At 40.5% G+C, this 25,374-nt stretch overlaps 1 protein-coding gene across 1 annotated transcript in view; it reads left to right on the top strand.

The window, feature by feature from the left end:
• The first annotated feature begins 13,510 nt into the window (after positions 1-13,510).
• The window catches only part of SPEF2 (sperm flagellar 2), a 138,931-nt gene continuing 127,067 nt past the window's right edge, over positions 13,511-25,374 (top strand). The window contains exons 1-2 of the mRNA XM_028524215.2: positions 13,511-13,743; positions 22,304-22,406. Coding sequence (XP_028380016.1) covers positions 13,686-13,743; positions 22,304-22,406 — 161 coding nt within the window. The 5' untranslated portion in view covers positions 13,511-13,685. The remainder of the gene's footprint in view (positions 13,744-22,303; positions 22,407-25,374) is intronic.

Raw genomic sequence — 25,374 nt, 5'->3', positions numbered from 1 at the left:
ATGATTCTAACTCTGTTTTGCTTTCTGCACATCGCTGATTTTATTCTTTCATTCATTGTAATTGAGTGTCTATAATACATGGAGTTTTGTATTAGATGCTATTCATTCATTCGACCGTATTCATTTCAGATCTATTCTCGGCAGTGGCACAGATGTCAGTAAGACCAAGTGTCATTAAAGAGTTTAGAAACTTCTTGTTTCTTTTCGACCTCATTGTTATTATCTTTTTCAAATTAAGGCAAATTTGTTCAGGGAAGGAATCTTGATAGTTTAATATCTGTTTTTTCTTCTCATTTACACTCCAAAAGAAATCATAACTGCTTTAGAAATTGATTCTTTCTACAAAGTCCCACGTGTACTTTCACTCAGCACAGAACACCAACCTCACTTCAGTGGAGGACATAAAAGTGCTTTTGGCAGAACAAGAATCCAAGCAACAGAAGACTCTTGCAGGAGGCTTTTATTTATTTATTTATTTATTAAAATTTTTTAATCTTTATTGTATTTTTCCCATTACCACTTAGTCCCCTTATACTCCCGTCCCCCCAGCAATCACGACACTGTTGTCCATGCCCATGAGTCCTCTTTCCTTTTTGCTCAGTCCCTCCACCCCTGGCCTCCTCCCCTGACTAGCTGTCATCCTGCTCTCCACCTACAAATCTGTCCCCATGTTCCTCGTTAGTTCAGTTTATTCACTGGGGTCCACACACAAGTGAAAGCCTATGGGATTTGTCTTTTTCTGAATGGCTTAGTTCATTTAGTATAAATGTTCTCCAGGTCCATCCATACCGTCACGAGGGTCAGATTTCTTCTTCTTTTTTATGGCCAAATAGTATTCCACTGTGTAATTGTCCCATAGTTGTTTTATCCACTTATCCACTGATTGGGCACTTGGGCTGCTTCCATATCTTGGCGATTGCAAATAACCCTTCAGTGAAGATAGGGCTGCTTAAATTCTTTCACATTAGTGTTTGGGGTTCCTTCAGATATATTCCCAGAAGTGGAATCACTGCCTTCTAAGGCAGTTCCATGTTTTACTTTTTGAGGTATCTACATACTGCTTTCCCCAGTGGCCGCACCAGTCTGCATTCCTCTCCAACTGTTGCACTAGTGTTCCCCTTTCTTCACATCTTCGTCAGCACTTGTTGTTTGTGTTTTACTGACTGATAGCCATTCTGACACGTGTGAGATACGTCTCGTTGTGGTTTTGATTTGCATTTCTCTAATGATTAGTGACGTTGAGCATCTTTTCATAAGCATATGAGCCATCTCTATGTCCTCCTTGGAGAAATGTCTATTCAAGTCCTCTGCCCACTTTTAATTGGGCTGTTTGTTTTTTTGGTGTTGAGTTTTGTGAGTACTTTATAAAATTTGGATATTAACTCTTTATCAGATGTATCAGTGAATATGTATTAACCTGATGGTGTCAGTGATACTGGTGTATCACTAAATATGTATCGTGAATGGGAATTATCAGTGATAATCCCCCTTCTGTGGGTTATCTTTTTATATTGCTGATGATTTCCTTTGCTATGCAAAAACTTTTTAGTTTGATGTACTCCTATTTGTTTATTTTTTTCTTTTGTTTTCCTTGCCTGGTGAGATATATCTGATAAAAAAAATGCTACGAGCAATGTCCAGGTTTGCTGCCTACATTTTCTTCTAGGATTTTTATGGTTTGGGGTCTAACATTTAAGTCTTTGATCCATTTTAAATCTACTTTTGTGTGTGGCATAAGAAGATGGTCTAGTTTCCTCTTTTTTTGCATGTATCTGTCTAATTTTTCCAACACCATTTATTGAACAAACTGTCTTTAGCCCATTGTGTGTGCTTGCTTCCTCTGTCAAATATTAATTGACTTTAAAGGTATGGGTTTATTTCTGGGCTCTCTATTCTGTTCCATTGATCTATGTGTCCATTTTTATGCCAGTGCCGTGTTGTTTTGATTACTATGGACTTCTAGTTGCAGGAGGCTTTTAAAACTGAAATTCTTGGACTAACGTCCTACAGCAACAGCTTCCTAAGACAGGCCTTTTTTTTTTTTTTAAACATTGCATTAACAAGTCCTTCAAATCCAGGCAATAAAACAAGGCAGATTTTCAGAATTCACAGGCATTCAAGAACCTAAATTTAGGTTCTTAGAAGATCACTGTATATTCTGGAGACAATTTTTATTTAACTGATATTAACTATGTTTATTTAGATTGTCTACTTTTTCCCCACCATTTCCATAGACAGACTCTTCATTGTTTATGACTCAAGGTCTCTTTACGTAGTTTTCAAATGCCTCAGCTTTCAATGCAATTTGTATCAGAACCTGCAATATATCTGGGAAACATTATTTCTACTGTCCTAGTTTCTTGAGCTCAAAAGCATTTTCACTTTTCCATTTTTCCAAGACACCATGGAAAATCTTCTGTGCACCCATTACCAAAGAACCCTCAGCCATAAACCTAAGTACTTACTAGTCACATCAAATTATAATTTTTGGAGAAAACAAAGTAGGGGACAACTTTCATTGTCACATGAGCTATACAATTCATTTCATCATGTTGTTCAGGCTCTTGAAAGTCATCAAAACAAACTTTAACACAAACCTAGGACTGCTGGTTCAAGTTCAGAAAAACTTTCCTCATCCTGGTGTTTTTTTCCAAAGATAACATTTGCTGCAAAGGGAAATATAACTTCCCCAACTTTTTTTTTAGTATAACTATTACAGCTCTCATTCTTCTGAGTAGAATCTTACTACAGAAACATGCTAGAGCATTTATATTTATATGCTATCTAACACCAATACATCTTCTGCTTCCAATAGTTTCTTCTTTTTGAACACAAACATAAATCTTTTCATTCATAATGCTTCCAGTTTCATCCATGTTGTCACAAGGGTAGGAGCTCCTTCTTTCTCTCTGATCTTACCTTTAACAGGAACCTGATCAACAAAACAAACAAACAAGCAAAATGTAACAAGACACTGAAATAAAGAACAGGCTGACCGTGACCAGGGGGAGAGGGGAGGGAATTTCAGGGAAAAGAAGGGTTTACAGGAACAAGTATAAAGGACACATGGACAAAAACAAGGGGGGGGGGGCAGAAACGGGAGGGAGGTGAGGAGAGCTGGGAGTGGGGCTGGGATAGGGGTAAAAGGCAGAAAACTGTACTTGAACAACAATTAAAATTTTTTAAAAAATCTTTTAAATTCACACAATAACAATTTCAATGGCTTTTTAATAGCCAACCAAATAATTTTGCTATAACTTCCTATAGGTTTTATGTCTGTGGTTTTACCCTAATGATTAAATTGCTAACGAAACTTGAGCTGCATATTCTAAAGCTCAGATTTACAAACCTTTGAAGCTAAAGCTTTTTCAGTATTAGTTCTCCAAATTGCTGGCAAACCAGCTGCAAAATTAAATTACCTTCTCTAGTGCTTTCCTGAAATTCCAGTTAATTACAAAAACCACTGCAATGTCTAAAAAAGTAATAAATTGTAATTGAAGCAACCAAAGGACTACTTAGAGTATTTTATAAGAGTGATACAACAGAATGATATAACTCTATTTTAAGTACACAACCCAAAGAGAAAAAAAAGCACTCTGAAGTTTTATTTTTTTAGTTAGCAAATTACAGTTCTTTTTCAATCACCTGACATCTACGACGTTCGCTCACATGCTAAGCGTCCAAAGTCATGCAAACTCTGATGCTGTGGATCACAGAGGTCTTCTGTCTTCTGCACCCTCCTTTATTCGTCCTTTTTCTCTTTCTTTCATTTTTCTCTATCTCCTCCTCCCTTTTCTCCTGTTCACCTCCTCTTCTTTCCTTTCTCCTTCCTCCTCCTCTTCTTTATGGACTCGGAAGTTTAATTTGGCTAAATCCAGAAGTGAACCCAGCTCAGTCATCTCTAGATGCTGACCTGCCGGTGGACTCACTGTTGGAGGTTGGGAGGAGGAGGCACAGGCAGGTGGTGCACTCACTGAGAGATAGTGAGCATTGCAAGGGTCCATATTATGTAGTGGAACTCTGTCACTTGGCATTTTCTACTGTTGTTGATGATTCTATGAGTGAGTTTTTATTTTAAAAATTAGTCATATCAAAATGTTCTATCTTTGGACTTTTCCTCACTAGCTAGCGCCGTAATATGAGTGAGACGTGTAAGAAAACCATCAAGTCACCCTCATATTGCAATTGGATGGATGAAAAAAATGAACAGCTTTTCCCTTTATCAGGTTCTTGGCTTTTACCTCTGTCGTCACGTCTTTCACCCTGTCGTCTGTGGCTGTAATGGAGAAGAGCGCTGCTGCATCCTTCATCATCACCAAGTGTTTCCGCCCATCGGGAATGTTCTGGGCTCCCTTTCCACCCCACGCCCCATGGAGTCATTCACAACAGTTCAAAACAGATACCAGTTCTGAGTGTCTCAGTATTATATCTTATTCACAACGTCTTTGATTTTTCCCTTATGGAGTACCTCTGGCCCCCAGATTTTATCCTAAAGGTTAGACTTAACCTGTAAATTTTGAGTGAAATGAAAGTCTGTCTGTCAACTCCCAGTGTGCCCTTATCAGTCCCCCTTCCATGTCTTGCATACCTATCCCTTCCACCATACTCAGCTCATCCTCAAGTTCCTGCATCGCGTTCCTGCTGATCTCTCATATTAACAGAAAACCGTGACGTAAATGGAATAAGGTGCAAAATCTGACCACAAGCCTCCAGTGGTCCTCATGTTAATAGAGGCCTCTGATTTCCAAAAACTTTAAAGATGCAAAGAAAACCAGCTTTGAAGTTAAATGATAGGAGTTGGGCTTATATTTCACATAGATGTCTCATATGATGAAGGTCTATCCTGCTCATAAGCAATCATGCTTCCAAACACTCATGCATTTATTTTCAACCTGTACTAGAAATAAGCACAGTCATGAGCTCTTCCACTTTTTGGGCAATGTTTTATATACATGCACACATAAACATATGCATATCTGTATATATATATTTGTCAACCTCAAAGAATATGGTACGGAAATTGCAAGTAGTAGAAAAGAAATGCAAATATAAACCCTCCATGGATATGATTTCCTGACACAGAATATTTCCATTTATTTGACTTGTAAATTATTTAAATTCATACCCTGCGGACTTGCCCTCATGAGCCTTTGTCAAAATAAAAATTCCACCTTGACTAATAAAATAAAGGTACTTTCAAAGTAATAAAACAATATAATTATTGGTCATCACATTGTCACTAACTTAGCATACATTATAATCATTAATTTTCCGGTAGTTGTTAAAATCTTGCCCTCTCTCTGGAGGTACACTAAGTATCTTTAATAGGAATTATTTGGTGAGGATAGCAGGAATTTAGCATAAAAAGAGTTCCATCTGGTAGGTATATTGAATTAATAGTGCTTGAACATTGAGTTCCACTTTCCAAAAACTAATTAGGCATAAAAAATCAAGCTTCTCAACAAACACATTTTCATTATCATCTTATCACAGGTTACCTTGGTCACATCCAAGTGGCTGAGAGTAAATGAAACTTTTTGATGATCCATCATTAACTTGGTGAACTACAGTCCATGGTGAGCAAATAAGGAAACTAGTGTTAACTTCATGCTTCATTTAAATTTTGGGGTGTCTTTTTGGTACAGCTCCATCTAGTCTATCTTCTACAACTTTTAGATTTGATGATTTAACCACATGCCCAGACCAGATGTGTAGGGATGTGAAAATGGAAATTGCTAGTCCCCACAGCAAACAAAGACCTTACTTTGAGGTTGGTTTCCTGATATAACTCAAGAAAGTATGATTTAAAAGCATCCAGATGAGTACTCCAGACTTCAGCAGGGTTCCAGAATCACATACTCTGAAGGGAACCCTTTTTTTCTTGGGGATCTGATTCATGAAGGGTAATTCTCTCTTCTGTTTTGGAATTATCAGGTGATGTATGTGAGTATGGGTGCTACAGGTTCTATAAAAGAGGGTCAAGCACTATTTAAGTTTGTAATTTCCGTGGAGGCCTTAAAAATATTTCCTTCAAAATCTAACTGTATATTTATTCTTTCAGAGAGCGTAGAAACATAGGTGAATCCAATGAATAGATTATGAAGTGTTAATTTTTAATAACATTTGAAAGGGAACTAATAAAAAATTAAAAATGTGAACAGATGAAGTTTAAAAAAGTAATGAGAGCTTAACTGAATATAACATAAGGCATCTTAATAAAAATGCAGTTCATAGTAGGAAGAAAAATAAAATTAACTTTCTTCATAAGATTTTGGAAGTCGTCCATGAGTCAACTTGATCTTCCACAGTAGCTTTAGCTCTAATCGCACTGCCATGTAAACAACCAGCCTTCAGTGGCTGCTTCCTTCCAAAGTGGGCAGAGAATGTATATTTTTGAGAATATGGTTTTGTAAACATCAATTATGTTCATTTGGTTGATGCAGTGTTTTTCAAGTTTTCTTTAACTTCAGTGAACATTTTATCTACTTTATCAATTATTGAGAATGAAGTGTTAAGATGTCCAACTACAATTTTATATACTTTGAATATTTTTTAGTTCTGTCATTTTTGCTAGTTATTTGGGTGTATAAAAATAATATTATTATATATATTCTTAGTGTTTCTCTTTAACTTTAGTACTACTCTTCTCTTAAAGCCTTCTTTGTCAGAAATCAATTGGTACTTTAGCTTTCTTATTTATACAATGGGAGTGTTTCCATAATTTTACTTTACATATCTGTGTATTTTATATTTAAAAATGTATTTATTTTAAGCAATATATAGTTGGGTTTTGTTTTTTTTGAAAAAACCAGTTTGATAATCTATGCATTTCAATGGAAAGTTTTGGTTAATGTACACACAATATAATTATTGATGCAGCCGAGTTTAAGTCTATCATATTACGGCTTATTTTATAAGTCCTATCTTTTCTTGTCCCCTTTCCCCCCTTTCTTGCATTCTGTTGGCTTCAGTGTTCACTTTCCATAATTCCCTCTACCAGAACTTAAGCTATATCATTAAAAAAATTAGTGGAATGCTTTAGGGATTAAATATGTAACCAGAACTTAGTATATGCCTTAAACTAACATATAGTACATTAGGTTATTTGAAGAACTTTTGAAAAATACAATTATACTTATTCCCCTAATGTTCACTGTGCTGTTGTTGGGATATATTTTATTTCTACATATGTTATAAACACTGAGATACATTGTTATTATAGACATGCATCAGTTTCCTTTAAAATGGAAGAATCAAGAAAAATTAGGGTCTTTCCTATGTTTTTCATGTCCCATATGTTTTTCCCATATGTTCCCATATGTTTTTCATGTCCAGTGTTCCTCCTCCCTTCATGTAGATATGAATTACCATCTGGTATCATTTTCCTTAAGCCTGAAGAGTTTATTTTAACATTCTCATGTACGTCTGCTGGCACCAAACCTCCTTAGCCTCTGTTATATGAAAATGCCTTTATTTTGCTCTTATTAGTGAGGGATTCTTTTTCCTGGGTATGGAGTTATAGCTTAATTTTTCTTCATTACTCTAAAGATATTCTACTGTCCTCTGGTTTGCACTGTCTCTTGTGCCATCAGTTGTCATATCTTCATGGCTTTCCTCTCCGATATGTTATCCATGTGTTTTCCCTCTGTACTTTAAGGTATTCTCTTAATCATTATCTTCATGCAATCTGACAACATGACCATTTGCCAATGAGCTCATGCATAGTTTTTCTTTGCGTTTTCCCTGGTTTGGGTTTGGTTGAAAAGTCTGTAAGTGTATATTTTTATAAAATTCAGAAAATGTTTGTCTGTTGTGTATTCAAAGATTTTTTTTCTGCCCCAACATCTCTTTCATCATTTTTTGGACCTTCAATTACACAGGATATTGTTCTACGGGCCACTGGGCTCTGTCTGTCTTTTTCAGACTTTTTACTCTTTAAGTTTGGATAGTTTCTAGTGTCTTACTTCAAGTTCACTTATCTTAACAGTCTCTAATCTACTGCTAAGTCTATCCAATGAATTTCACACCTCCTTCACTCAAAGGGGTTTTCAGATGTAGACCTTCAGTCTGTTTGCTGTTGTTGTTATTGTTTAAAATAGCTTCCATTGTACTGCTGGGTTTTCAGATCTGTTCACATATTACATCCATATTTTCATTTATATCCTTAAAATATTTATAACACTTTGTACAGCTGTCTATTGTCTTTGTTTGGAAAGACATTCCATTTTGACAGTTTTGGATTTGGGCACGTGAAAGTATGTTCTAGGTTCTGGGTACGTAAACCTGAAGAGCAATCCACGTATTCAAATACCCATGTGTTCTGCTGGTGCACCTTGCCCCACTGGGGTTGAGATGAAAAGCCTGTCAATTAGAGCTATCAGTGATAACTTTAGAAAGTTAAAGACTTGACTTGAATTAAAGAGTAGATTCTGGTACAACTGGTCATAAAGAGTAGAGTTAAGAATTAGCATGGTGTATTGTCATTCATGATGGAATGTGTGAAATTAGAGCTTCACGGAGTAGAATAGAACCAGATTATGGAGTAGCTGGGAAGTTAGGCATAGACTTTTAATAGACAATGAGAAACCACACTGCCATTTTATAAGGTGGAGGAGTAGAGCCATGAAGGAAGGTCAGTCTACTAGAAGTGCTCAGAAATACACAACAGATTGTCTTCTACACGTGAAACATGGAGAGCACAAAGATTCCCATCAAAAGTAGCAGTATAGAGGATAATGACTTTTAGGAATTATTCAATTTAACGGAACCCCGATTCTTTAGAAAATATATATAAATATCTTTTAGAGAGTAGCCGTAGTGGAGTTAGTTGCAGTATTTGGCATGCATAAAAATCCAGTTTTCTGCAAAACGTAGTCTGTGAGAAAGGTACACAAGTACCTAGCTGCACAAGTACAATGTTGCTGTAAGAATAACTTGATTACAGTCAGCAAAACTGAGGGTTTACCGGCAATGTTAATTATTTGCCGGGGAAGGAACAAGTAGGACATGAATTTAGGGTTCTAAGTTCGTGATACTGAAGTGTGGTTTGGCTTCTCTGAAAACTTCGGTATGGGGAAACAAGAAATTAGAGCAAGAATTCTGATAAATGAACTTTGGTTTCTCTTTCTTAGTTATAGAACATATGACTCATTTTTTTCTCAAATGGCACCAAGTGTTTTGTTTTTTAACTTGATTTTGTTTCAAATTAAAAAATTTGAATGTCTGTCTGAAAAAGACAAAATCGATAGATAAGATAGAGCAGGTGGACCTGGAAAATAAGACATATAATAGAAAGGATCATATCTACTTTAGTATAAAAGACTTCAAGAATTTTGAAACTTCCACAGTGTTATTGTTATTTGCCATAAATAAGGAGCCAAAGTTGTCTCCTTTTTCCGAGAGCTGAGGCCCACACTGATTTAAAAAATGTTGAGAAACACGTTAGAAGACTATGAAACTGAGTTGTTGGCCAAGCTGTGGATAGCTGGTCAGAGTTAGGTGCCCAGGATAAAAGTTAAAGGGAATGTACTTACTCACTTAGAATTCAGAAGGGTGAAGGGATCAAACAGGTGGAGGGATCAGAGAGGTTTTGTGAAAGGGGTGGCTGACGAGCCAGACCCTGGAGTACAGGCAGGAAGGACAGGCTGAAATAGGACATTGCCTTTTTTTTTTTTGCAGAGGAGGGATGTAGAGGTGAGAAAGTTGGAACCTAGTAAAGAAATGGAAGCAAGTTGCTCAAAGGGAATTTGCAGCATACAGTTAAGTAAGGTTGGGCTGAGGCTAGATCCTAAAGGATTCAGTGAGGGGTTTTTATCTATCAGGACAGTGGCTCCAAAAATGTTTCCAAAAACAAAAACCCAACCCAAAAAACCCACTCATCTACTCTGTCTACATTAAATAAATGCCCTCTGATAATTTCTATCTCACTCTTCTATTCTACAATAGAATGTCCTTTATAAAAAATCCTGGCATGACCCACTAAAAGAATTACATACTCTGTTGGGAGGTCAGACGCTTCGTTGGTGAACACTGCTGTAGTGAAGGCCGTGGAGGTGGCTGAGCTGAGGACAGAGACGGTTGTCTTAGTTCCAAGACTAGGAACTGGCCTGGTGATGCGGGGTGACTGGAGGGGAGGAGTCACCCTAGCTTGGGGGGTTGCTGTGGCCACTAAGGGAAACATTTCTTAAATTAGTGAAGACAGAGAGAGCAAGGCCATTGGAAAACACGCTGCGGGGGGAAATGAGAGAACGATCGAAGGTGATGAGAGGGGACGTGATGAAACACATGCAGGACGTACAGGGAGGACCAAATAAGATTTTTAAAAATTTGTTTATGTCTATGATGTATATATGTATAAATGCTGAATTAGTCACCAATAAAATCAAAGCAGCTATATGAAATAATTGTCTCAAAAACTTGTAAGAATATTATAAGGAATTCTAAGCTACTAAGCCAACTGGTGATACAATGAAAAAATTCTGTAACTTTAGGAGAAAAGGAAAAAAAATTGTTATGCGCCCACTGTGAGCTGGTATTAATATGTGCAGTTTCTCATTTACTCCTCAGAACTCTGTCAAAAAATATTGATGTTCTCATTCTGCAAATAAGGGCGAGGAGGCTCAGAGATGTTGCATACTTTCTCCAAAGTAGAAGAGCTAGTCAGATCAAAAACAAACATCCAGACCCTGGCGGGTCTAGTTTCAAAGCTTACACTTACTGATAGTGTAAAGCTCTAATTATGATAAAGTGATACAATTATTTTTAAAAGAATGAGCTGTAATTTACTTCAGGACACAGAACGATTTTCAGGACTACTTGTGGTCCCAAAATAAGTCTTTATAATCCACTCTTCACTGTTTGCAAAGGGGAAATAAAGATTTATAATCAAATGTCAGGTAATGCTATAAAAATAAATGTTTTAATTTAGTTGTGAAATCGCTGTGGTAGTGACAATTGGATGCAGGAGCCGAATATTCTGAAAGTTTTAATTGGAAAAACAACAAGGATGCTTTCTCAGGCACTGATGGGAAACTGTCCAATTTCTAATCATCTCCTCTCCCAGCTGATGCCACACAGTGTAACAAGCAGGTCACACGAGTGTATCATATTAACACAAAAACAAACGTGGGCAGTGCTGGAACCTTTGCCCAGAGCTGGGATTTCAATGGGAAAGCAGTAGATTTCATGTTGAACTTGGACTAGTAATGAAATTAGCAATTTCAAGAAAAAGCACCTAGTAAAATTCATAGCTCAAAAATTTTTTAAAGATTTTTATTAATTTATTTATTTTTAGAGAGGAAAGGGAGGGAGAGAGAGAGAGAGGGAGAAACATCAATGTGCAGTTGCTGGGGGCCATGGCCTGCAACCCAGGCATGTGCCCTGACTGGGAATCAAACCTGCGACACTTTGGTTCGCAGCCCGCGCTCAATCCACTGAGCTATGCCAGCCAGGGCCAAAATTTTTATTAGTAGTTTAATGTCAGATCATTTTCAAGATACATGCTTTAGGGGCCAAAAAAAATCATCCTCTTTGTATGAAATGAAGAACTTTGTCTTTAATTGTGTAAAGTATTTACATTTTCATTTATCTAAACCCTGTATATAAACTTATCTTCCAAAATACTACATTGGCAGATTATGTTGTCTGAAGCTGGCCTCCAAAGACTAACTCTACAAATAACCCTTTGAAACAAACAACAACCAACAACCGGACAGTTCCTCTGGATAGGCACTGAAATATTTCGCTTTGACATGGGAATGACAACCCCTCCGTATCTGCAGGGGGTTTATGAGCTCAGGCATTCACCCTCCCCTGGGGCAACTGAGGAGTCTGATGCGCCATCATCTACATCCTTCCCCAAAAGCAATTTTCTCAGCAGTCTAGAAAACTTTGCTTCCATTCTGCAGGTTCTACGGACTGAAATGAAACTTCGAACTTCTTACTAAATGCGGCACTCGTCATCAATTTAAGGATACCGCCAGAATGACAAGAAGCAGGAGTGTCTTGCAGGCCATTTTTAGGCACCTGTCCAACCCTTAGAAAAACTTTCAGGGATGATGTGCTTTCTATGAACAAATCTTCGTTACATATATTCCCCAAGCTGTGAAGCTTTTTAGATTCTTATAATCTTCCAAATTTGGATACCTCTAAGGGGAGACATGCCAAATGCATCAGGCTCCAATTCGGTCGGCAATACACCCTCGGACTTCCCACAGCAGTCCTGCCTGCTGCGTGGGCTGTGAGGAGCTCGTGGGATGGGAGATGTAACAGTCAAGCACAGCCAACAGTGAAACAGTGCTAAACTGCTATGCAATCAGGAAACACAAACCAGTTCCACACTGATCTTAAGAGACCTTTGTTCTTGTAGGACACTACTGTTACTGTTCCTACAGTGAAAAAGATTTATAATTTGGCGTATCCAGACCTTTTAGGGGAAGGTTCTTATATTTGTGATATACATGTATACACTATTTATTTTCATATAGATTTATGTCTGTATAATATGTATGTATATATATATTTTCTGTTACTCCATCTAAACTTTTGGAAATTGTGAAAGAAAAGTTTTTCTGACACCTGTTACAAATGGTAAGGAAGGCTTTAGTCAAGGAACTACTGAACTGGGGGTTTTCAGTAGGGAGAAAGTCGAAGGTTCTGAAAACAGTAAGGAAAAGGAGGGACGTCTAGCCAAGGTTGGAGTCAGTGGACAGGAAATTACAAAGAGGTAAATGCATCAGGGGTCGGAGGGATTCTGGCTACACTGACCTAACAGTACTCTCGCTGGAGGCTCGCCGGGGGAATCACGTAGCCAGGGTGGGGATGAGGAACTTTATCAGGTAGAAGGATGGGGAATTTCCCCTCATGCGATCCAGCAGGAGTCTTGCTAAACTGAACAAAGGGGCCAAGGGCAGAGCTCGCGGGGGCCCCTGGGAGAGGAACTCTCGGAGGAGACTGACTCGGGTTCGGTCACAGTAAAAATCTTTGCTAAAATACAACTTTAAATAATTGTAAATTATTTGGGAAAATAATTTCAATAATTGTTCTGGAAAGAATATCTGACCAGAACAAAAGCTCATGAAATATTCATCTCTCAAAAACAATATAGAGAGATGAATTGTCCTAATGGTCGGCTCTGCCACCACCCACAAAAAGTCACTGAATACTGTGCGTCAGGCTCCATACTGCCTGGCACGAAGAAAAGAATTAGACACATTCTGTCTTTGCCAGGGAAGCCCATACAATGTAGCAATTAATACCAACGATGTCTAAATCAGTGACCAAATTGCTACCCTTAGAGCAAGATCTTCAATAGGTTTCTTCAAGAGACAAACAAAATGGAAAAAAAAAAATCCCTTCCATCACTTTCTTTTTCTGCTGGTCCAAGAACCGTTTGCTCAGTCCATAGTTTTTGCTAACTTCTCGGTCCCCTAACCGCCCCCCACCCCCCGCCCCCCAGCTCTTTGGAGCCTCTTGCGCCTGCGCACATTGCAGTCATACCCGCCAGAAGGGGGCAGGCCACGATTTTCTGTGCTCCGCGCCTAAGTTCTGTCGCCCCTCTTCTCCCAGCCTTCCACTGAGCTGTGGCCTGGATACGCTTCCTTAGCAACGAGTTGCCCTTGGCAACAGGAGGACGCTAGCCGGTGGGCTTGGTTTCCTCGCATGCTGTTGGAGGCCCAGGCCGAATCATGACGGAGATCTTGTGCCAGTGGCTCAACCAGGAGTTGAAGGTGTCCCAGACCGTGAGTGAGTGACACAGCCCTGGAGAGCGGGCCAGGGGCGAGCGATGCGCGGAGCCCGAGCGTGGCGCGCTGTTGGAAGGTGGCTGGGCTGTCGCGAGCTGCGCAGGTGGCGCGCCCGCAGTGCCCTGGCAGCGCCCTGGGCTTGTCCAGCGCCCCCTTCCCTCACAGCAGCCACCTCCGGGCTTCTCCCATTCCCACTCTGCTACCCCGTTGGGCCCAACCACGCAGTTTCTATCCTGCTGTGCGCAAAACCACTGAAATAGGAAACCTTAAAGCCAGGCACCGCACTCCTAGAAGTTTGTGCTCCTGGACCAGTTACAATACCTGCTCTGAGTGCGTTTCCTCCAGTATGAAATAGACCCCAGTCGCACTTTCCGTAATTACCTGCCATCAGGAGCGGTATGTGGGAAATGAGTTAATACAGAATGTGTTACCATCTACATATTTAGCAGCTTTAGCCCCAAATTTACAACCGGTTATTTCCGACCTGTATTTACTCTTGCCCACAGATAACTTTGTTCTAGCCTAATTTTATCCCAACTATCAAGTTGCCACCCAAGGTCTCCAAATCTCACGGAGAGGCTGTTTCATATGCTGACAACTTCTATGATAGCCAAGTCATGCCAACTCAGCACCACACTCTGCCTCACCTTCTTTGTGTTTGTTTCAACAACAAGGAGGTTTTTGTTGGCTGGTTGGCTGGTTCCCCAGCTGGTATGGGTTTTGCTCAAGGCAAGAGGATGTTAGTATAAATCATTTCAGTCTGTATTGCCAGAAGCACCCTTGCATGAGACCAACTTGCAACCTCTTACCGAATGTTTAGGCACTCATACAAGACCCTGTGCTGAGCCCTAGAACAGACAAACAAATGGGCAACCTTAAGAAGCATCGCCCCAGGTGTGCAGATGAGTAAAGAGGCTGAGAGAACTTAGTGGTTTGTTCAGGGTCACCCAGCTAGATTCTGAAGCTAGATCTTGTACTCCTAGGCACTTTATTGTATGTTAGAGTTAATACTTAGGGGATCTAATTTTTAAAGAGTCCGCTCTTCCAAATGCATTCATGTGAGCTCCTTTTATAGAATTATTGTTCAATGTGAAGTCCCAAAAATTCAACCACTGAGGCAGTTGTAACTTCACAGCGCACAACATAATCCCTAGGTGGTTAAGTGTCAAAGGTGGATTTATTAGTGTTTGTTTAGAAGTGGTTCTGTCTGTAAGTTACTTGCTGGGACAAAGAAAACAACAACACGTAGCATTGTTATGTGTTACTCACGTAATGACATCAGATTAAAAGAGGAGTGAATTACGTAACAATGCTACGTGAGTGTATTTGCTTCCTGGATGAGAATGGATAATGTTCAGTGGTTTTGGAGAGGCAGCTAAACTGAACTGATTTCTGAAAGGCAGAAGTCAAATTGGATAAAGCGTGTTACTGAATTTTGTGTCGCCTGGACTACCCCAGGTATCAGAAGTAAAGGAAATGAATTCCAATGATCCTCAACTGAGAAGTCTCCCTCCACATAATGTGGGGAGGTCTCCGGAGTCACCAGAAACTTGGTCAGTCTCAACACATGAAGATTAACATCTATGTCACCAAAGCTGAGAATTGTCAGTGAGTTAAATGTAACCAGTCCATTTCCCCTGGAAAACAACGCTTAGCGGTGTATGTGAATAAAATCTCTTAGAATACAAAGAGTTGCCCAGCACAGAATTACCCCTGAAATTCAAACCATTATTTTTATAATGAAAACTAAGTAATGCAGTGTTACTAAAGGATTTAAGGTAAAGATTTTTAAGAGCGCTCCATTATTTGCCTCTGTTTTTACAAAACTCTTATGAATTCACCATAAAAATATTCTCCAGAAATAACTAAACATTCTCAATAATTGAGTAGAAGCCATTAAATTCCATATACCGTACCAATCAGATCCTTTGTAAGGATGGATGTACAAGATAGCCCGTGTTCTGTAAGATTCTGGGTGTGGCTATGTTGACATTTTTACAATATCCAAAGTAGAAATAATAACCTCTGGGTCCCAATATTATACCCTGAAAAGTAAGAATAAGAATTGCTATCTACTTGGGAGAGTAAGATGAGGTTGCCAATGAAAATGACCTACCACAGTTCTTAACATCCATTACATCAAGATACTAAACAAATATCTCGAATCAACTATTCTTCTGTCTCTCACTGTAGAATAATGCTTGGTATAGTGCTTGTCACCTAATAGGCATTTAGTAAATAATCGTTTGTTACACGAAAGTCTGAGAGGAGGCTTCAGGCTGAACCTCATGGATTTGTTCATCTTGAAAAGGTCCCGCTGGGTTCTTCGATCCTCCGCTTTGTGATTTCTGAAGCTGTTTTGTTACTTTCATCAAGCTCTTAGACATTGCTTCTTACTAACTGAAGATACGTGTTTCTGCTTTTGTAAATCAGGGTCCCAATTTATTAGGAGGAAAGGACAGCAGGGTAACCTGTCCTGGCCCTTGAACACCATGTACCATCCTCATGTGCTGGTATACAGAAGAACAGATATATAGATTAGGCTGCTCACTGAATATTAAAAATTAAGTATCATCAAGAGAACTCTCAAATTAAGCTAATATTTGATTTGTCTTATCTTCTCTAGAGATAATGTATCTACACACTGAGACAGGTTAGATTAGATTAGATTAGACTAGATTCTATTAGAGTCAGATTCCTTCCTCCTCCTCCTCCTTTTCCATCAGTGGATGAGTAAACCATACTGTTCACTGTTATTTTCCAGTGTTACCACTACTACAAAGTTTTCTGCAATGGCAATATCTGTGTATTCTTCCATTACAGCAAATCTCTACACTGAATAAAGTTCATTAATATATCCAAAGATTATTAATTGTAAAACAATTAAATAGAAAAGTTGAATTTTAAGATATATGCTATGCTCCTTGTTAATTTCTTTTTTGTATAAGTGGGTCTTTGTAGCTGGCTAATTTTGTTCTTTTATATTAAATCCCAGTAACTTTTGTCTTACAGGGTGATATTTTCTAGTATTTGTCCCAGGATTTAAGGGCATTTTTTATTGGGGTCCCCTTGTGCCCTAACTGTACTTTATTGATTAGGTCTTATGTCAAGACCTTTTCAAAAGTATCAAATGTTATTTTGGTAAGGAGATATTAAAATATCCTATTGAGTGTTTATTATATACACTTTATAATATATTGTGGTAGCCTTTTATTGGCCTAGGATGACACTACCAATCATAGAGTCATAGAATTTTAGAACCAAAAAGAATCTTTAGTATCAAAAAGAATCTTAGACATTTTTTAATCCTTTTTTGGCATGTGAGGTCACTAAATAAGATGTGTTTAGAGATTTGTTTAGGGTTGCACAGCAAGTTAGCAGTAGATTCAGAGCCTTCTGACTTTTAATTCACTCCTCTTTTAATCTGATGTCATTAAGCCACACATTTTCCTCATGCTCCACCCCTCAGGGTCATTAGGAAATATACTGCTCCTTGTATAATACAGCATATTTTGATATTTTCTGGTTAGCTCAGCGGCATGTCCCTCGATTAGAACGTGGCTTCCTTTGATAAGAAATCGACACAGCAAATCTATGAACACAAAGCTGTTGTGTAAATCAGTGTCAAAATTTTAAGATTTGAAGTTTCAAGGAAAGAATGTCCCCCAATATTCAAACCATTAAAGAAGGTCGTAATGAGCTAGAGATTTTGTTTCAAATAGTAAATCTTGAGAACTGTGATAAAGTCTTCCAAGGAGAAGATGGCTCGTCTGATTATCATGCTGGAGGAAAAGAGATTGTCCGAGTCCTCTACCCAAAGACTACAGTGTAAACCTGTAGTTGAGCAAAGCAGGGTTTACTGACATGTTGCCAACGAAAGAGAGCACATTTCATGGGGACCCGTGCAGCATCTCAATAAGGGGTGTTAGAAAGGATTTATAGCATTTGGTCCTGTGTGAGGTGTTTTCGAGGAGAGGTCAAGGGAGTGGTGCTTGGCTCAGTGTTGGCTGCTCTCAGAAGCACAGGCATCTCTGTGGTTGAGTGTCTTCTCCAGGAAGAGGAGAAAAGAAAGCGTGGCAGAACCATGATGAGTAAAAAAAAGTGGCAACCACTCGTGATGGTCGGATTAGTGGACGTTGGTCTTTCGGTGTTTTGGACAATATTGTTTTTGTCTGAGTACAACGATGATTACAGAGGGATTTCATTTTTGTCTCGACCCATCAGGGTCTCAGAGTGGCTTTGTCCAGTGTTGGTGTGCTGTGAAATGGATAATGTTCAGCAGGAGAAGGCCAAGGGCAAGCTGTGAGGGCTGGGCCAGGCTGGTTCCCAGCCTTCAGCAGCTGCTCTTGTCTCTCTCCAATGAAAGTCAACTTGCTTGGCTTTTTAAATGTGGTTGATATCGCAGGTTAGATCTTTGCTCTTCTATTGGAGGAGCCAAGGCCACAGGGCATGGAATGTGTAGGTCTAAAGACTTCTATCTACCATTCCCAAATCCAAATATCTCTTTTTTCATTTAGTGGCAAATTTTGACCAGGAATGCTGTGATGCTATGCTTATTCTTTCCTCCTCCACCGAGATGTTTTGCTGTAGAAATCAACTACTTTTGATTGCACGTTTCTGGTGGGAGCGTTACAGCTTTTCTGGCCCTGAATGTGAGCCTGTACCTGAATTTAAGAACAACGTCAGATATTTGCTCTCTGAAATTTGCGTTACCTTTAAATAAGAACATTTGTACCCCCTGGCCGGTGTGGTCCATCTGGTCAGGGCATCATCGCATACACTGAGAGGTTCGGGGTTTGATTCTTGGTGAGGGCGCGCACCAGGGAGGTGGGTTGGATCCTTGGCCGGGGCGCATACGGGGGGCACCCAGTTGATGTCTCTCTCTCACATTGATGTTTCTCTCTCTCTCTTCCTCCTCTCTAAAAAGTGATGAAAAGATGTCCTCGGGTGAGGATTTTTAAAAAATGTATCATAGTCATTTAAATGTACTGAGTACATAAGTCAAAATGTACTGAGGATCTATTATTGAGCTTATGAATTGTCTAATTCATAGAGCCTGTTCTCTTAAATGAGGAGACACTAATAATAACAATTGCCAGTGAGCATTCACTATGTGCCAGGAACGCTAAGCACTTTCCATACAGTATCTCAGACCAACTCTCGTGACATAGAGCCCATCACTCCCCCTGTCTTAAAGAGGAGCAACGGAGGTTATCACAGCTGTCCGAAGCCCAGTGGCTTCTGAATGAGTAAGGAGCTCAGCCAGCCCAGAGAACCTGTCCCCAGGGCCCACGCTCTCCTCTTTGCCACTTTGGAACACAGAAGGCCTCCCTCCTTCCAGGGCCTTCTCCAGCTGCCCCAGGACCAGCTGGGGGAAGAAGCTCATGGCCCATTTCACCCGCTGTCCCTGCCTAAGACAGACCTCTCACAAGGGCCACATCAACGGTTTCAGCAAGAGGAACTTCAGTGATGGGGAACTTCAGTCCTGCAGCTTGGAGGGTGGGAGGCACCGCTGAGCCGTGGCCGGCCAGCCTCATCCTGGGTGCAAATCGTGCTGGAGCTCAGCCTGGAGCTCGTCCCTGGGCTCCCGTGGTCTGTTTCTCATGCTGCTCCTCGTCCGAGAGCCAACCACCTCTTTCCTGCTTGTAGAGAATTCCGATTATTAGTGTAAATTAACTTACAGAGGGGGCTGTCGTGAAATTAGTCGTGCTATTCAGGAACATTCAGTGGGAAGAATAATATGACAAACCAAGGGGGCAAAGATAAACTTTCCTTTGCTTTCCTTTTTTTCTTACCATTTCTCTCCATCAGCCCCTCTCTCTGGCTTCTTATCTGTTCTCATGCTTTTCAATATATATATACTTTTCTTAAGTATATATATACTTAATATATATATTAAAAAGTATATATATACTTTAAAAAGTATATATATACTTAAAAATATATATAAAGAGTATATATATATATATTTTCTTCTTTTCTTCTCTAATTTCTTGCATGCATTTTTCTCTCTTCTTTATTTCTTGCACATATTTTCCTTAAGTTTTCCCTTTGTTGCTCTTGTTGGTTGCTGTAGTTGTTCACGCATTGTTCTCTTTCCAGTCTGGGTAGCACACCGTAAATCTGAAGAGCCCTGTGCATACGAAACTGCAGATAGATGTTTTCGTACTTGGTTATTTGTAGTGAACTCCTTGACAGTGAAATAATGAGTGTTTATTCTTCTTCTTTCACCTTTATATCCATAAATGCCTCCATTTTATCCGTATCAGAATTGCCATGTTAACACAACGTGCCAATTAAAGGAAGTGGATTATGGCTTTATTTCTCTAGTGACCTTTTTGTAGCAAACAGTTGGCTATTGGCTGTTTGCCCACTACATTGAGAGCGATGGAATCGGATGCAATTATTTCCCAGTTATTCACGTGCTAAGCTGTAGGCATTCAGTGCACATGAACAACAGGCCTAGGGCAAAATCCCGAGGGAGGGGCCGGAGGAATGAGACCATCTGAGTGCTGGGGGCACCATGGCTCCTGAGAGCAAAGCTATAGTCATTAGATTATTCCTAGAACTCCATAGTCTTTTTGTGCAGTGGCTCTTCAGAAACCTGAGAGAAGAATGGGGCTGGACTAGGGAAGAGAGACGGGCAAAAGCAGAGAAAAGGAAGCAACAGATGAAAGAGAAGCAAGGCCCTCCAGAGCAGCCCAGGTGGCACAGTGGGACTGTGGTGGCCGCTGAGACCAGGGAACACAGTTGGTGGCGGGTCTCTGAGGACAGGAGAAAGCATCCGTGACTCAGGAGGAGGAGGTGGCACACCTCACCCTTTGGAGGCAGAAGCAGCCATTTGGATTTCATTCGCTGCAAAGACAATGACTGCTAGGGATGCCGGGAGACACGGCCGACAGATTCTAATGCTCGACAGTTCAGGAGCCCACCCTGAGCAAATGAGATCAGTGGGAATACTTCGCAGCATTTTTCCACCGCTTCATTATATACCGATTCGCCTAAGTATACGGGTGTTATTAACAGCAAAAATATTCTGAGCACAAAAATTAGGAAAACTTTGGGCAAAATTGGGGGCTGGTGTCAGATATGCGAGAGTCTGATTCCTATGATATAACGTGTCATCTGCTGACTGAGGTTTCTCTGCAGGGGCCTTTATGGAAAAACTCACCCCGCCCCGCTGCAACCACACACCAAGCATCAGGTCTGCCAATCAACATCCCCTCACCTACAGCCCGCCGCCCGATTATCAGTCAGATAGGCAGCAGGGGGCAATCTGGGGCGAATGAGCCTGTGACACTGCAGTAATAGACCGTGCACTATTTTGACTGCTGTTGCTTGAAAGCCCCTTACAGAAACCTGCTGAAGAGTTCTGCAGGGTTCTGAAATCATCTGAGAGATGATGGCTTAAATATCATCTTTGAATACCATGTAACCTTTTATCCTTTACCTTCATAAAAAAAATACAAGTGACTCCAAACTAAGGACTTTTTTTAAAAAGCAAATTCTGTTTAACACTCCATTTTCTTTTTTTCTGCACTTACCATCGGGTACCTCCTCTGTGGTAGGCTCCGTACTAAGCAATTCTCCTACATCACCTTTAATCTTTAAAATAGCTCTTCAAGCCCTGGCTGGCATAGCTCAGTGGATCGAGCACGGGCTGGGAACCAAAGTGTCCCAGGTTCGATTCCCAGCCAGGGTACATTCCTGGGTTGCAGGCCATAACCCCCAGCAACCGCACATTGATGTTTCTCTCTCCCTCTCCCTCTCTCTCTCTCTCTCTCTCTCCCTCCCTCCCTTCCCTCTCTAAAAATAAATAAATAAAATCTTAAAAAATAAATAAATAAATAAATAAAATAGCTCTTCCAGATAGGCATAGATGTGCTCTGTTTGTTCTAGAGATAAGAAACTCAGGAAGCACACAGCTACTAAGGGGCAAAGTCAAGATTCCAGCCCAGATATCTCTGGCTCCAAAGCCTGCCTCGCGGGGTGCCTCTCCGTCCCTGCACTGAGCAACAGCTGACCCAGAGCCATGCCCTGAACACCAACGAAAGGCTTAACTGTTTTCGGTAGGCTTTATTTTAGAAGGTGCAGATGATTATCATAAAATTTCCATTGTAAAAAGGTTAAAATTAAGTCTTAATTATTGTATAAAGAGGTTAGCTTGCACCTAACTTGGCCAGAATACTCTGCCAGCATCATCCACAGGTTGTATTAATAACTAAGGCATCACAGTGTAATTTTATAAAATGTAGTGAAGGTTTGTGTTTAAATATGAGGTGATAAATTTTATTGGTTGTGTTTGAATTTGATCAGAAGCTGTCTTTTTTATTTTCAAAATTTCACATCATCAAGTACTGGTATATATTTATCAGTACTTTTGAGAAGACTTCTACTGTTCCACTTCAATTTGGTTATTAAAAAAATATTTCTAGAAGCATTTTTATGGAACTTTTGACTTCAGATTAAATTATGGAGTCTTACTCTATAAGTACATAATGGAAATGTATAAACTCTACGTGCAGCATATTTACTTTCAAATCTCTGTGTTTCAAATTCAGATCCCAAGTCGTTTGCAAAGGCGTTTTCCAACGGCTATCTGATTGGAGAAGTTCTGCACAAATTCGACCTTCAGAATGACTTCTCAGAATTTTCAGAAAGCAGGTTCGTGAGATTGTTTCTTACTTTAAAAATGGTCAATTTCTCTGGCATTTCAATGGTTTTAGCCTTCAATAGTAACTTTTAAGAATCCCCAATCTCGGCTGACGTAGCTCAGTGGATTGAGCACGGGCTGTGAACCAAAGTGTGGCAGGTTCGATTCCCAGTCAGGGCACATACCTGGGTTGCAGGCCTTGACCCCCCAGCAACTGCACATTGATGTCTCTCTCTCTCTCTCTCTCTCTCTATCTATCTCCCTCCCTTCCCTCTCTAAAAATAAATAAATAAAATCTAAAAAAAAAAAAGAATCCCCAATCTCAACATGCCTTTTAAAGCCTAAACTAGCCAAGAATACCTTTGGTGTGGAAATTGTCACTTCCTTGTGTGCACATGTGTCAATGTCCCAGGTTGCAGCAGGACCTCATCTTTAAAAGAGACCCATTTTAATATCTTCTAATTTCTGCAGTCTTAGGCTAGGTTAGTTATTCTGTAGTTAAATGGTTCTACTTTCTTTGAGAGAAGAAGTGAAAGAAAGAGCTATGGTGTCCTGGTCACTTGGTGCTTTATGTGTGTGTGTTAAAAATATAAACTAGGACATAATTAATAGTAAAACAAATCCATAATATTTTTTGGTTTTAGCAACTATATTGAGATATAATTCACATATCATAATTCACCATTTAAAGCATGCAATTTGGTGGTTTTAAGTATATTTTCATATTCACGGCCATCACCACTATCTAAACTCCCAGCCTCTGGTACCCACACGTCCCTGTGCATTTTGGAGTGATGGACTCAAACAAGATGTGACCTTTTGTGACTGGCTTCTTCCACGTAGGGTGTTTCCAAGGTTCATCTGTGTTGTCACCTGTATAAGTGCTGCTTCATTTCTCTTTATTTTTGCTGCATTATTATGATTGTATATACCCCATTTTGTTTATGAATTCATCAATTGGTGGATATGAGTTATTTTCCGTGTTTGGCCATTATGAATAATGCTGCTATAAAATATTGTGTTTTTACATAGAAATGTTTTCATTTCTCTTGGGTATATGCTTGGAGTGGAATTGCTAGGTTGTAAGATCTAAGTTCATATTTTGAGAAACAACCAAACTGTTTTGCAAAGTGCCTGCTCCATTCACACTCATACTAGCAGTGTATGAAATTTGGAATTCCTCCATGTCCCCGTGAACAGTGGTTCATTGCCTTTTTTATTTTAGCAGTCCCAGTGGGTTTGGACAAACGTGTAATGACGTGAATCCACCATTATAGTATCTTACGGAGTATGGTCACTACCCACATCCTCTGGGCTCTGCCCTCTCATCCCTCCCTCGCCTCAGCACTGGGCAACCACTGATCTTTTTCCTGTTTCCATATTTTTGCCTTTTCTAAAATGTCATATACTTGGAATCATACAGTATGAGGCCTTTTGAGGTCAGCTTCCTTCAAGGAGTAATATGCATTTGAGCTTCCTTCACGTGTTTTCACGGCCTGATGGCTTATTTCATCTCAGGGATGAACGCCCTCCCATGGTCTGGCTGTGCCACAGTTTACTTGTCCACTCACCCGCTGACGGACGTCCAGGCTGCTTCTAAGTTTTGGCAATTATGAATAAAACCGCTGTAGATATCCTTGGGCAGGTTTTTGTGTGAACGTAAGTTTTCACCTCTTTGGGGAAATACCAAGAAGCAAGATGGCTGGATTGTGAAGTTCTTTGCCTCTTTTTAAACATCTTTGAGGGGCCTTCGATCTGTCTGTCCCTCAGAGGGCTGCTGGCTTTCACGGCACCTGCTGTTGCAGGGCCGCTGGGCGCCGGGGCTGCCCCGGGGCCGGGCGGAGGGAATGGCAATGGGGCACTTGGACATGGCTGCAAAGCCCTGTCTGCCCAGTGCGGTGTTTTGCTGTTGTTGTCGTTGTCAAATAAATGCTTCTTGAATTGTTACACGCCTTTGGCTAATTTCTAGAGTTGCGAAAAGGTTGATTTTTATAATGTTTGGCGGTTTTCTTACTAGCTTCATAGAGGAGTGGATCTTTGCAAGCCCTTCCTCTGCCCTCCCTGAAGGCCGACTCTGAGGCCACGCGTGTAATCCTGCTAGTTCCCACTAGGACTCTCCGGTCGGTGGCTGTCTGCAGTAGCAGGTCTCTGCTGAGCAGTACCCATGGGGCCAGGCTTCTGGACAAAAGAGTCTGACACTTGCACTCTAGAGGTGAGCGATTCTTTCACGGTTCAGACTCGCAAGTTTTACAGGTAATAATAGTAGGACACAGGAGAAGTCATGGATTGGAAACACATTTTCACCCAGGATAAGTTCAGAAGTTTCCATGGTACTGAGGAATGTTCTAATGCACACCCTTCCCCCATCTCTCACACCTCCTCCCGAGGGTGAGGTGTACAAGTTCCCTCACCACAGTCTGGCTCCGACTGCCTCGCCTGCCTGTGCTCCGGCGCTTGGTCCCCTCTGCTCCCGCCTGCACTGCCTTCCCTTTCTCAGAAGCCAGGGTCGGCCTCTGAGGTCTGTTTCCAGGGGAGCTCAGACGGTGCCCCTGCCCTCCCTGCTCCCCGGCCTGCCCCGCCCCCTCCACATGCACAGGCCAATTCCTCACGACCTATGTGTGAGCAGATTTCCAGTCCTTTGTTGTCATTGTCTATTTCCCTTTCATGGAAGTTATAAACTCACCCTACACGTTTACGTCTCCTAACACTGGTCTCTTTGCTGTCCCTTCCTTTACTTGAGTCTCTTCCACGTTTCACATTGCACGTTCAAACACCTTGAAGTCAGAGGTGTCGAGCTGTTTTACTTTGCGTCTCGAAGGCTGCCACAGTCATATGTGGCTTTCAGGAAAAGTTACTGAGTTAATGAACGACTGCACAGCCTGGAGAACCCTACACATAGAAACCCTGTGCCAACTTCTCAGTAAGAAGATAAAACGCTATACCCCAGTCGTCGGGTGTGATATTCCCATCAGCTTCAAG

This window comes from Phyllostomus discolor, chromosome 3 (assembly GCF_004126475.2).
Source record: "Phyllostomus discolor isolate MPI-MPIP mPhyDis1 chromosome 3, mPhyDis1.pri.v3, whole genome shotgun sequence".
Taxonomy (NCBI): domain Eukaryota; kingdom Metazoa; phylum Chordata; class Mammalia; order Chiroptera; family Phyllostomidae; genus Phyllostomus; species Phyllostomus discolor.
The sequence above is the reverse complement of the archived record's forward strand: the minus strand, read 5'-3'. Positions and strand labels throughout refer to the sequence as shown.